The 13,864-nt window shown below is 41.3% G+C and overlaps 1 protein-coding gene across 1 annotated transcript in view; it reads right to left on the minus strand.

Moving 5' to 3' along the window:
- Nucleotides 1-13,864, minus strand: part of FKBP8 (FKBP prolyl isomerase 8) — a 301,240-nt gene that overhangs the window by 116,010 nt on the left and 171,366 nt on the right. Inside the window, exon 4 of the mRNA XM_077475920.1 lies at nucleotides 729-817. Coding sequence (XP_077332046.1) covers nucleotides 729-817 — 89 coding nt within the window. The remainder of the gene's footprint in view (nucleotides 1-728; nucleotides 818-13,864) is intronic.

Genomic DNA, 13,864 nt, shown 5'->3' on the forward strand with positions numbered 1-13,864 from the left:
CATTCACTCCCGAGTGACATGGCAGTGGGCTCGCACCCCCCCCCCCCCACCCAGACGGCCGGGAAGCCTAGGACATCATATGATGCCCGCCTAGGTTGGGAGATCCCTCCTGCAGATGTCATATGATAATGGGCGGCATGGGAAGTGGTTAAACACAGACAGGAGCGCCTGCTGTCATTAGGGAACCAACAGGATTATATGCATTTTAAAACGTTATGGGAGCAGGAGCGGAGGGGGCTGGCACTGACACTGGGGCAGGACACAGAAGCACATAGGACAGCAGGAGAGCTGCGGTTATCAAAGGCACTTTAACAACGGCATCAGGGCAATGGCATCAGGAAAATAGATTCTTCTCCATCTTGTATTTGCTGCATGGCTGCTCTGTCGGCGACTCAGCAACATTTTTTTATTTTTAGTTTTTTTCCACAAAGGCAGGCAATGACATTACATGTTTCTCCCATAAAAGTAGTAAAATAAAAGTATAAGGGCACGCATCTTATAAGGTTTTTGGTACTCGTCATAGAATTTTGTGACATTTATGAATATAGTCAGCCAGCTCCTTATGTATTTATATGTCCACTAAAATGCTTATTCGTTAACCATATATCCAGTAATGCCATTTTCCAGACAAATGTAATAAATAACTAGCTAATCAATTTTTGTGTGAGCGACCCCTGATGGCATAAGTAGGAAATGTGTTAAAGTGTAAGGGCTAATAGGAAACTCACCTTCCTTGCTTCCCATAGCAAAACTTAGCATCTGCCACAATTAACGCAGTTTCTCCCAGCTCCATGAGCTGCACACACAGATCCATGCTCTAAAAAAATAAATAAAAAGACAAATGCATGCGTTTTTTTTTTACTATTAAAGTGGTTGTAAACCCTCCCCCACAACTTTGTCCCATGTAAATCAGCATAAAAAAACCACAATGAATACTTGCTTGTAGATATCTCCTTACTTGCTTAGTATTGTTTTAATTTTTTGTTCTTTAGAATGATATCACTCAGCATACCCAGATCCCCCCTGATTTACGTCACACACTATATATATATATATATATATATATATATATATATATATATATATATATATATACACACACATATACATATATACACACACACACACACTTATCTATTATCAGGACTTCCTACAGCACAACACTGAAATCCCAGGAGGCTGCAGAATCATTCAGAGCTTCCTCCTACACCCCATGTGACATCACATGCAGTGTAAACCTGGCCATTACTGCAGTCTTATCACCTGAAGCTGATAAGACTGACACAGGCAAACATTAGACATTCGGGACAAGTAAATACTATGAAATAAAAAAGTCAGCTATTAACAGGGAAGCAGGGTTGCCATAGAAACGTTGGATTGAGACGTGCTCAATGTAAGGGCGGAAATACACTCCACTGTGGACTCAATACTTAAGATGGTGCTGCCTAACCCCTGGAAACAAGTTTTTCAAAGTTTCTTTAAACAGTAAGTAATATGCGATTTATGCTGGATTACAGTGGCTATAGTTTGATAATTACTTATTATAATGGACTAAATGAAAAGAAGCATCAGAGTGGGAGAGTTTACTTCCTCTTTAAAGAGATGGGCAATAAGATCAGAAACAAGTCTGGAAAAATAAAAAATGTGTATTCATTGGATAATATTAGGCCAATAAAGATGCTGACCGTGTTCTAACATATTAAACTGCATACCTCTATAAATAAGCAAATAAGCTTATGTTGTAAGGAATAGTCTATGAGCATACAGGAGTATGATTTAAAGTATAACTCCAGGAATTTAAAAGTTTAAAAACAAAAAATCCTGCTGAATGCTCCTAATGTCTACGAGTGCATGAGCAAGATGCAAATACTTACGTGGTTTCTCACTCCGAATCCTCCCAGCACTGTGATCAATCCCTTGCAGCCAGCTCTGCAACTTGTTTTAGTTGCACTCCAACCTTACTCAGTCAGAGGCTCTTTACAAAGATCGATGTGTCAGACTGACGCACCGCACCACCAATCGCTGCGGCTGTTATCCTGAAAGACGTCATAGGACGCCCAGTCAGGATAACTGAACCACCGCCGGACGTCATTTTGCTATAGGCCGGGCGGGAAGTGGTTAATGTGACCTAAACTTTACAACTCAATTAAAAAACAAACTGAAATATTTTAAGGAGAGGAAGGAAAAATAATAATGTGGTTTCACAAGTCTGCACACCCTCTTATAACTGGGGTTGTAGCTGTGTTCAGAATTAAGCAATCACATTCAAACTGATGTTAAATAGGAGTCAGTACACACCTATCGTTTAGAGTGCCTCTGATTAACCCAAAATAAAGTTCAGCTGTTCTAGTAGGTCTTTCCTGACTTTTTCTTAGTCGCATCCTACAGCAAAAGCCATGGTCGGTAGAGGGATCTCATTGTTAAAAGATATTAGTCAGGAGAAGGGTACAAAAGAACTTCCAAGGCATTAGATATACCATGGAACACAGTGAAGACAGTCATCAAGTGTAAAAAATTTGGCACAACAGTGACATTACAAAGAACTGGACGTCCCTCCAAAATTTATGAAAAGATAAGAAGAAAACTGGTCAGGGATGCGGCAAAGAGGCCTACAGCAACATTAAAGGAGCTGCAGGAATATCTGGTAAGTATTGGCTGTGTGGTACATGTGACAACAATATCCCATATTCTTTATATGTCTGGGCTATGGGGTAGAATGGCAAGACGGAAGCCCTTTCTTACAAAGAAAAACATTTAAACCCAGCTAAAATTTTTTGCAAAAACACATCTGAAGTCATGTTACAAATAAAAACGTGAACATATTTTATTGGGATTTTATATGATAGACCAACTCAAATTAGCACATAATTGTGAAGTGGAAGGAAAACGATAAATGGTTTTCAATTTTTTTTTTACAAAGAAGTATCTGAAAAGTGTGGTGTGCATTTGTATGCAGCCCCATTTACTCTGATACCCCTAACTAAAATCTAGTGTAACCAATTGCCTTCAAAAGTCACCTAATTAGTAAATAGAGTCCACCTGTGTGTAATTTAGAGAACCTTAGTGAACACATTGCATCATGAAGGCCAAAGAACACACCAGACAGGTCAGGGATAAAGTTGCGGAGACGTTCAAGCCCTCGTTCAAACTGAATGCGGGTTTGAATTCATGCGAGTTCAGCTGAACTCACATGATTTTAAACCCACACTTCAGCGTGGAGTTTGGGGTGATTTTAAAGACATCTGTGCGGGTTCCTGCAAAGATGTCTTTTAAAATACAGGAACTACTTTTGGAAATCAGTGCCGCAAAGTCAGCATCGCACCGAATGGTACAGTGCCGTTGCCGGCAATAGGCTATGATATGGCATGAGATTTGACATGTCAAATCACGCCAACGTGAACAGGGCTTAAGCAGGGTTAGGATCTCAAAAAATAAATATCCCAAGCTTTCAACATCTCACAGATCACGGTTTCATCACAGAGCACAATCCATCATCTGAAAAAAAGAGGAAGAAGAAAGAAGAACACAACTGCAAACCTAACAATACATGGCTGTCCACCTAAAACGGGCAAGGAGAGCAATAATCAGAGAAGCAGCCAAGAGGCCCCTGGTAACACTGGAGGAGCTACAGAGATCCACAGCTCAGGTGGGAGAATCTGTCCACAGGACAACTATTAGTTGTGCACTCCACAGGACAACTATTAGTTGTGCACTCCACAGGACAACTATTAGTTGTGCACTCCACAGGACAACTATTAGTTGTGCACTCCACAGGACAACTATTAGTTGTGCACTCCACAAATCTGCCCTTTATGGAAGAGTGGCAAGAAGAAAGCCATTGTTGAAAGTAACGAAACATCCCACAGTCCGCTTGAGTGCTTTCGTCATATACCGCTTCCTCCCAGTCTGAATATAGATATCAGATATTCCAAACTGCTGACAACCAATAACAAGGCAGTTGCTCAACATGAACTGTTTATTGAAACATGTATAGAGAGGTAACACTCAGGGACCACCCCTCCCTTTGCATTCAGGGCGGTAAACTGTCCAATAACAATTGAGTAGAAATATAGGGGCCTGATAATGTAGAGTTATAATATATATACATATACACACACACTAACACTTTAATAGGTAATGCACTCTTTTTACTTTCCTTAGGCGTTTGTTGTTTTGTTTCAATTCCTGGGAAATAATCAAAGCGGTTGGATATGTAACAACACAAACTATTGATTAGGAAGTAATTTCGAGCAGCTTTCTGGGTTCTTATTAAAACCAGACTGAACCAACCAAATACTGCTGAGAAATCAAATATACATGTGGCGCTGGTACTGAAACAGTTCCTATAGTAATAAAGTCCAAGTGGCCAGTGGGCAGCCTAAAAATAGTCTATTGATTCAGGGCCAGCCTTAGCAGGGAAACAGAAGCGGTCTCCAAGATATGCAAGTAAAAACCAAATGCAGGCACCTCTGAGTTAGACTGTAAGGTGTGTATTGATAAAAACACATAGTAACTTACATCTAGGTAAACAAGGCTCTTGAGGGCTTGAAAAAGGAGCGCGCATTCCTCCCACCCCCAGGGTGCGCCAGCCCCTGAAACATGTTGCAATCAAGCCTGTGAGGTCATCCCCTTTAGCATTGTGATCCAGGAAGTGTTTCAAGCCTTTCTCCAGCTCTCCACCATCATAACATCTTCCTGCCGGGAGAGCCCACAGAGCAGCTGAGACAGCATACCTTCTACTGACCAGTGTGATGGATGCCCCACAGAGTGTTTACCCACAGATGTACCCTTCCTTGTTTACCTAGAGGTAACTTACTATGTGTTTTTATTAATACACACTTTACAGTCTAACTGCATCTGCATTTGTTTTTTCGCTCAAATACTGCTGAAATATATTTTTTTGCCAGCCACATGATATATACACCAATTTAACTGTTCCCTTGCTACTAAGATATGGAAAGTTATGGGACTAAACCGTAGGGTTACACCTATAACACGCCTAGACATGCATATTCACGAAGTATATATTGTTAAACTTGATGTTTGTAAGTCAGAGACACTTCCTTCTTCATGATTAGCCAAATATCACTGTGTGTTGTGTCTTTCCACTGCAGTGTATGAATTGAGCACCAATTTATATTCTTTTACAAAGATCTATATCTACTATATCATCTGAATGTCTTGTTTGGAGACTCCCTAACCTGATTTAACAGAATGGTGACATGACTCAGATACAGTCCGATGGGCTCCTGGCCAGAGAGACACGAAATTCACGTTGAGCCGACAAGTGGCCACGGTAAGAAACTGTTATTCTTACTTATTCTGCTCTCTGTGGCGTGTAATTAGTTGGTGTCTGGGGTCCATTGGATGGTCTTATGCTGTTGATGAGATGGTAAGATTAAGGTAAAATTTCATGTAAACTAAAGTAATGTTGATGTTACACAGTTTGACCCAATTAACTCCTTTACTTTACCTGTTGCTGAAACATTTGGATGATTTGTAAAATACTGGTGAGAAGAACCTGCTCCTATTTGCAGTTTCCTCACCCAGAAAGCCCGAGATTTCTGAACATCTAAGTACTATAGAAAGTTGTAAATGAGAAACGTCAACAATACAGAAGGGTTATAGTGTAGGTACTGAAACGGAGTATGAAAAGGAAAAGGTTCCACTCGCTGATAAGATCTGGTTAATTTAGTATTTTAGAATGGCAGAATATTAAAGGAACTATGCAAGTTAAGAAACCGTAGTTAAGCAAGGAAGCACATGCCAGAAGAGAGAAATCAGAAGGTTAACCACTTGCCGACCACCGCACGCCGATGTACGTCCCTAGTTTGGGGACGGATATTGTTATGGCAGCAACTAGCTGCCATAACCCTGGTATCCCCGTGTTTGGCCGGCGGTCGGCTACAAGATAAATTAAGTCTCTGCGGCTTTATCGGTGGCGGGAGAGGGCCCCCCTCCCCGCAGCGATCCGGTGCCCTCTGCTGCTTACCGGAGCAGTTGGCAGCGGCGATCGCATCTGTCCCCTGGGCTGACATGGAGACGAGTGAGAGGAAGATGCCGCCCCCCCCATGACACTGCAGGGCGAAAGCGACGTCAAATCATCACTTCCACCCATAGCTCTTAAAGGGGCAATTTTTTTTTTTTTTTTTTAAATGGCTTTTTTTTTTTATTGCATTTTAGTGTAAACGTGAGATCAGAAGTCTTTTTGACCCCAGAGCTCATATTTAAGAGATCCTATCATGCTTTTTTTCTATTACAAGGGATGTTCACATTCCTTGTAATAGGAATAAAAAAGTGCCACTTATTTTTTTTTTTTTAAACAGTGTAAAAATAAAAAGGTAAAATAAATAAGAAATTTTTTTTTTTTTTAAACAAGCCCAGTCCCGCAGAGGCAGAAGCAAATGCATACGTGAGTAGCACCCACATATGAAAACAACGGTCAAACCACACATGAGGTATCGCAGCGATCGGTAGAGGGAGAGCAATAATTCTTGCCCTAGACCTCCTTGGTAGAATTTTTTTAATGTCGCCTATGGAGATTAACGGTAAAAGTTTGTCGCCATTCCACGAGCGGGCGCAATTTTGAAGCGTGACATGTTGGGTATCACTTTACTTGGCATAACATTATCTTTCACAATATAAAAAAAAAAAATTGGGATAACTTTACTGTTGTCTTATTTTTTAATTCAAAAATGTTGATTTTTTTTTTTTTAAAGTGCGCTTCTAAGACTGCTGCGCAAATACGGTGTGACAAAGTATTGCAACGACTGCCATTTTATTCTCTAGGATGTTAGAGAAAAAAGATTTTTACTGTTTGGGGTTCTAAGTAATTTTCTAGCAAAAAAAAAAAAAAAAACTATTTACCTAACTTGTGTAACTTGTAAACACCACATCTAAAAATAAAATAAAAAGATACCCGGTCTTAAAGTGGTTAATATATGGTTTAACCACTTACAGACCGGACCATTTTGCTGGTCAAAGACCAGACCACTTTTTGCGATTCGGCACTGCGTCGCTTTAACTGACAATTGCGCGGTCGTGCGACGTGGCTCCCAAACAAAATTGACGTCTTTTTTTCCCCCACAAATAGAGCTTTCTTTTGGTAGTATTTGATCACCCCTGCGTGTTTTATTTTTTGCGCTTTAAACAAAATTAGAGCGACAATTTTGAAAAAAAAAACGCATTTTTTACTTTGTTATAATAAATATCTACAAAAATATATAAAAAAATATTTTTTCCCCTCAGTTTAGTCCGATGCGTATTCTTCTACATATTTTTGGGAAAAAAAAAAATCGCAATAAGCGATTGATTGGTTTGCGCAAAAGTTATAGCGTTTACAAAATAGGGATAGTTTTATGCCATTTTTTTTATTAATTTTTTATTATTTTTTTTTTACTAGTAATGGCGGCAATCAGCGATTTTTATTGTGACTGCGACATTATGGCGGACACATCGGACATTTTTGACACATTTTTGGAACCATTGTCAGTTATATAGCAATCACTGCTATATAAATGCAGTGATTCCTGTGTAAATGACACTGGCAGTGAAGGGGTTAACCAGTGGGTGGCAGTGTAGGGGTTAAGTGTTCCTAGGGGTGTGTTACTAACTGTGGGGGGCTGGGCTTTCAGTTAGTGAACACTGATCTCTGCTCCAATCACATGGAGCAGAGATCAGCGTCACTAGTTGCTAGGCAGAATGGAGAAATTCTGTTTACAACGGCATTTCTCCATTCAGCCATCCCGTGAGACGATCGCGGGTACACCCGCGGCGATCGAGTCCGTGGGACCCGCGACCAGACTCACGGGGTCCCGACCGGCGTGCTCGTGATGGCAGGGCAGCATTGAAGATTGGACGTACCTGTACGCCAATATGCCTGCCCGTGCCATTCTGCCGACGTACATCGGCGTGCTCTGGTCGGGAACCGGTTAAAGAAGTAGATAGGAAACATGAAAGTGAACTGCACTAGAAAGTGAGTGAAGCTGAATTAGGCTTACGATACAGTGCATAAAAGAAGCATGAAAGTGGAAAAAGAATAGACTGATAGACCAGCTTACTTCAAGAGTCCAGAATGTAGATATTTGAAGGTGAATTGCATAAGAAGACAGTTATAGCTCAAGATGAGGTTCAAGAAGATAATGGGGGTTATTTACTAAAGGAAAATCCACTTTGCACTTCAAGCGCATTTGGAAGTGCAGTCGCTGTATATCCGAGGGGGCATGCAAGGAAAATAAAACAGCATTTCATCTTGCACGATTGGATGATAAAATCAGCAGAGCTTCCACTCATTTCAGATCTACCCCTTAGATTTAGAGTGACTGCACTTCCAAGTGCACTTGCAGTGCAAAGTGGATTTTCCTTTAGTAAATAAACCCCAATGTGTTTTTCAAAGAGAAACCTGAAAATGTTTAACCACTTCCCACCTGGCCACTGCATATGTACGGCCGGGTGGGCGCTCTCTCCTTCTGAGTGGACGTTCAGGAACATCCCTCAGAAGGAGGGAGATCACCCGCGCATTTCCGTACATCTGTCCGTGATCACACGAGCCAAAGACATGTAGCAGAATACATTTTTGGCTTAAATTTATAAAAAATTTGATTTTATTGGATTTCTTTTAAAATAGAAGGAAATATTGTTTTTTTTTTTTCCAAATTTCAAGTTTAAAAAAGGGAGATGTGAACAAATACCACCAAAAGAAAGTCTATTTGTGCGAGCAAAATAATACAAAATTTCATTTGGGTACAGCGTAGCATGACCGCGCAATTGTCATTGAAAATGCAAGAGCAATGAAAGCTGAAAGTGCCCGGTATTGATGTGATAAATTATAATAAAATTGGGCATCTTGCCAAGAGGCGCAGATACCAAATAACATTGCGAACAAGATGATGGAATAACAGAATTGCAGTGGAGGAATCAAAGCTACGATAGCCTTTATTTGACTGGTGATTTTATGGTTGTGTCCATTGCTGACCCTGCTGATATAAATCACATTAATAGGTTTACAGGGGAAAGATGAGGAGCAAACGTTTATGTTCATTTGATGCCAAAGACCAGCAACAAGAAGACAAAGATGGCGACGAAGGCAAAGATGGGACTGGTGCCAGTATTTTAGCATTAAGTTTAACTGAGAGGTGTCCAATTTGTCTGAACAGTCATTCCCTGGATGCTGGCTTTCCAGAAGATTGTTACTTTTCTGTATATCCTGCATTTTTAAAATGGCGTGAAACCTCATCCTGCCCTGTTGACCGCAAACCCTTTCAAACAGTGTATAAAATAGATCCGGTTGGTGGCTGCACAAAGATCCATGTCATGGCAAGAACACAAAAAGATAATTGCAGATGCAACCTGTGCCAGTGGTGCTGTACAAAAAGGGAAGATATTAGTATTTATTATTATTATACAAGATTTATATAGCGCCGAAAGTTTACGCAGCGCTTTACAACATTGGGGCAGACAGTACAATTACAATACAATACAGGGGGGAATGCGAGAACCCTGCTCGTTAGAGTTTACAATCTAGGAGATATGCTTTTACAATCCTGCTTGGATTAGAATAAAAGTGAAAACATTTACTACAATCAACCCTGCCAGCATTTTCCTAGAGAGAAGAAAACCTTGAAGAGGAGGGCGACCACATGTGCTAAAAACTCATGGAAGAAAAAATAAAGCAAATCTCCCTAGTAAGACACTCCTCTTAAAAATTCTGATCCTGTTTGCAGAGGGTTCACGCCTGTACAAGGATAGAGTCCCAAGAATGGCATATGTGATGACAACATTGGAGGAAGTGATTGAAACCCAACTACCCCCTTCATCACTTTCAGTGCAGGTTGCCAAAGTGGTAGCACTCACAAGAGCCTGTGTGACCGCAAAGCATCAAGCAACATCTACACTGATAGCAAGTGTGCTCTTGAAGTAGTCCATGATTATGGACCCATAAGGAAGAACAGAAGATTCACAACTGCTGGAGAACCAATTCAAAACTGGAAATATGGTCAATAACTTTTTGAAGCAGTCACCCTCCCAAAGGAAGTAGCCATCCTGAAGGTCAAGGCACATACTGGAGGACAACCCATGGAAGAAAAAGGAAATTAGTTGGCTGATCCTACTGCCAGGAAGACTGCTGAAACACCAAAGCAAAGGAAATGCAAAGGAATAAGGAAAAGCCCAAAACATATTGAAGAAAAGTAAGAGAGAGACTACATAAATCGAAGGAACTGATTAAAAAATTATGATTGGAAAAAAAATCATGTAAATGGACAGAGCAAAGAAGGATCGAGATGGACTCTCGTGCAAAGAAAATGGAATAGGTGTCCCACCTCAAAACGGAGAAGATGATCATGCAACTAGTCCATGGCCCATGTCATGTAGGCCCTAAGGCAATATCAATATGTTTTGGTGTGTGTAGACATACCGAGTTTTCTTGTACAAAGGGTTTTATTGAACATCTAGATCAACAGGATAATAGGTGGACACATCATGTATACATATTTGCATAAACTTCATGTGTCAAAAATATTAATCTGAGACACAAGGGTTTGCACATGCTCCTGAAAAATCAGGGGCGATTTTATGAGGTCAGCAAACCATGATGGTGTGGTAACAAGCTAGACTTCACTTGTGTGATGGTGGATTTGCAGGGCCTTATGTAGCACGTGTCGAGAAAAAATGTAAAACATAACATTTCAATAAGAAAACAAAGGAAGAAAAATAGGATTTTTATAACAGCTTACCTGTAAAATCCTTTTCTTTGAAGTACATCATGGGACACAGAGACCCCTCCCATCTTTTTTTATGTGGTTTAAGATATTGATTGGCTACAAAAACTGTAGTACTCCTGGAAGGAGGAGGGGTTATATAGGGAGTTAACTTCCTGTATTGGGTATACCAGTGTCAACACCTGAAGGTCAACCATAATCCATTAAGTAATTACTTAAGGCTCTGTGTCCCATGATGTACTCCAAGAAAAGGGTAAGGTAAGCTGTTATAAAAATCCTATAAATCCGTTGTCTTCTGGGACATGTGTGTCCCCCAGAAAACAATGGGGCCATTCACAAAGCACTGCGCATGCTCCACTGCCTGTTTACCTTTGTTAAGATGGAGGAGTCGGCAGCCGATCCGATGAATGGATCGGCCTCCGGGCGGTCGACATCTCGGGATCGCTGGACAGGTAAGTGTTCTTATTAAAAGTCAGCAGCTACACTGTTTGTAGCTGCTGACTTAAAAAAAAAAAAAAAGAAAAAAAAAGAAGAATTGTCCGGAACACCCCTTTAAGTAGTCTGCCTGCAAATTCTCTACCCCCGAGATAAAAACTGCCAATAGGTATGGGACATTCTTTTCTGCCCAAGTTAGAATATGGTTCACCTCTCTCTGAGCTGAAAGACTCTTGGTGCCCCCCTGTTGATTGATATAGGCCACAGTTGTGGCATTGTCAGATTGGATCCTGGCAGGATAATTCCTTAACCTGGTGGTCCAGGTTTTCAAAGCCAGACACGCTGTCCGAATCTCTAGGATGTTGATGGGCAGGGTTCTTTCGGATCTCGACCACTGTCCATGGATAGTTGTCTTCTCTAGTACTGCTCCCCAGCCTGAGAGGTTGGCATCTGTCATTACCACTTTCTAGATAATTGGTCTGAAGGATTTTCCTTCCAGCAGATGGGTTGGTAACCACCAGCTGAGGCTTTGGGATACAAGTTGGGGATAGTCGCATTGGCAAGTCCAAAGCTTGCGTCATTTTGTTCCAAGCAGACAGAATACTGTTTTGCAATAGTCTCGACTGGAACTGTGCATAGGGAACTGCTTAGAATAAAGCTACCATCTTTCCTAACAACCTCATGCAAGGGCGAATTGAGAAATTTCTTTTTGACCTGACCATCCTTAACAGCTCTTGTATGGAGCTGATCTTTGCCGGAGGCAAAAACAACCTTTTCTGGGCTGGGTCTATAATCAGGCCCAAATATTCCAGCTTTCTTAATGGTTTTAAGGAAGCTTTCTCTAGGTTGATAATCCAACCCAGACTTTCCAGGTAACTGGTTGTAATGTGTACACTCTGCTGTAAGCAAGCCACTGACTGGTCATTAACAATAAATCATCTAGGTATGCCAAGTCTGTTATGCCCTGTGGCCTCAGCCTGGCTAGAGACTGGGCCAGTACCTTTGTAAACACCCGTGGTGCTGTGGCTAGCCCGAAGGGCAAGGCTACAATCTGAAAGTGGTGGTGTTCTACTTCTTACTGCAGAAATTTCTGGTGAGCAGGAAATATGGGGACATTCAGATATGCATCTCTGATGTCGATGGATGCCATAAGTTCTTTTCCTTGTAGGATGGAAACTACTGACTTGATTATCTCCATGCGAAAGGAGCGGATCTTCAGGAACTGATTTAGATTCCTTAGATCTAGAATGGGTCTGACATCCCCATTTGGTTTTGGTACCGTAAACAGGTTTGAATAGAACCCCAAACCTTACTCTTCTGTGTGAATCTGCAGGATTAGCTCCTGAGCTAATAAATCGGGCTAATGCTTGAAACGGATTGCTTTTTCCCTGGATCCAGAGATTGGAGATTACCCATCTGTTCTGAATATCCCTTTGCCAGACTTCTGAGTATTTCCTCTTCATGATGAGGCTTTATTATTCAGCTTAAATGAGGGACGCTTATACTTTCTTGTGACTGACAAAAGAGCACTCTTTCCACTAGAAATCATCTGGATGTATTTATCCAAATCATCGCCAAATAGTCGCTCCCCTTAAAAAAGGGAAACTAGTCAGAAGATTTTTACACGGAGCTTCGGCAGACCAATCCTTTAAGCAAAGGGTCCTACGCATGTGTACTAGTACAAGCGCAAGGCGGAATGTTTGGTGAATAGAATCCTTCATATCATCTATGGCAAAACATAATGCTTTTGGTAACTCGGCCAATTGATAGGCATGTTGTGTAGGGAACTCTTTAAGAGCATCTGTGAACTGGTCCTTTAAGGACTGACAGATGCCTATTGCTGAAACTGCAGGCTGAGTAACAGTCCCTGCTGAGGAAAAGGAGAATTTTAAGAGGAATTAAAAAGATAAAAAGGAACTTTTTATTTGTTGGATCTTTAAGCATTTGTGTATTGTCTACTGGACAAGTTAGACTTTTATTCATGCTGGAAATTACAGCATCAACTGCTGGAACCTTCCACCTCTTTGTGAATTTTTCCTCCATGGGATAGAGAGCTGAGAATCTCCTCGGAGGGAGAAAATGTTTATCCAGATGCTCCCATTCAGCATAAATAAGCCTTTTTAGTAATGCATGGACTGGAAATGCATGCAGAGGTTGTAATGGTTTCAAAGAACCCAAAAAAGAAACCGGACCTTCAGCTGACTCTGTTAGGGGTAGCATGAAGGTGGAACAAACCATTTCTGAAAGGGTTTGTACCTCAGATTGTGAAGCCAATTCATCAGCCATTTCCTCAGTAGAGGAATAATCAGCTTGTTTTTCCTCTCGATCATCTGAGGGCAACACCTCCTCCTGTCCCCATTGTTCCCTTGGTAAAGGATCTGGAGTGGGAGAGAGGGATCTAGCACGCTTCCTATCACCTTGGATGGAGGATGCGATTAAAGCAGCTAATCTTCCTTCTAAGCCCTGCAGGGCAGAGGAAAATGCATCTTTAGTCACTTACAGGGGCTGAAGTGTGTGAAGCAGTTGCACCACCAATCGGTTCCAGACTCGCCCTGGCTTGCCATATCTGGTATCTCCGGAGAGGATGACGGTGTGGAGGCATGGCTGGAGTTCCCAGCGCCTGGGGGGTGGAACCTTGGGTGCCTTAGTAGTAGCCTTAGAAGCCATAGTACTAAGCACAAAGCAGAGGTACTTTAAGAGCTGTTCTATTT

The sequence above is a fragment of the Lithobates pipiens genome, unplaced genomic scaffold, assembly GCF_037356315.1.
Source record: "Lithobates pipiens isolate NorthernLeopardFrog02 unplaced genomic scaffold, aLitPip1_a1.2 Scaffold_13, whole genome shotgun sequence".
Classification (NCBI taxonomy): domain Eukaryota; kingdom Metazoa; phylum Chordata; class Amphibia; order Anura; family Ranidae; genus Lithobates; species Lithobates pipiens.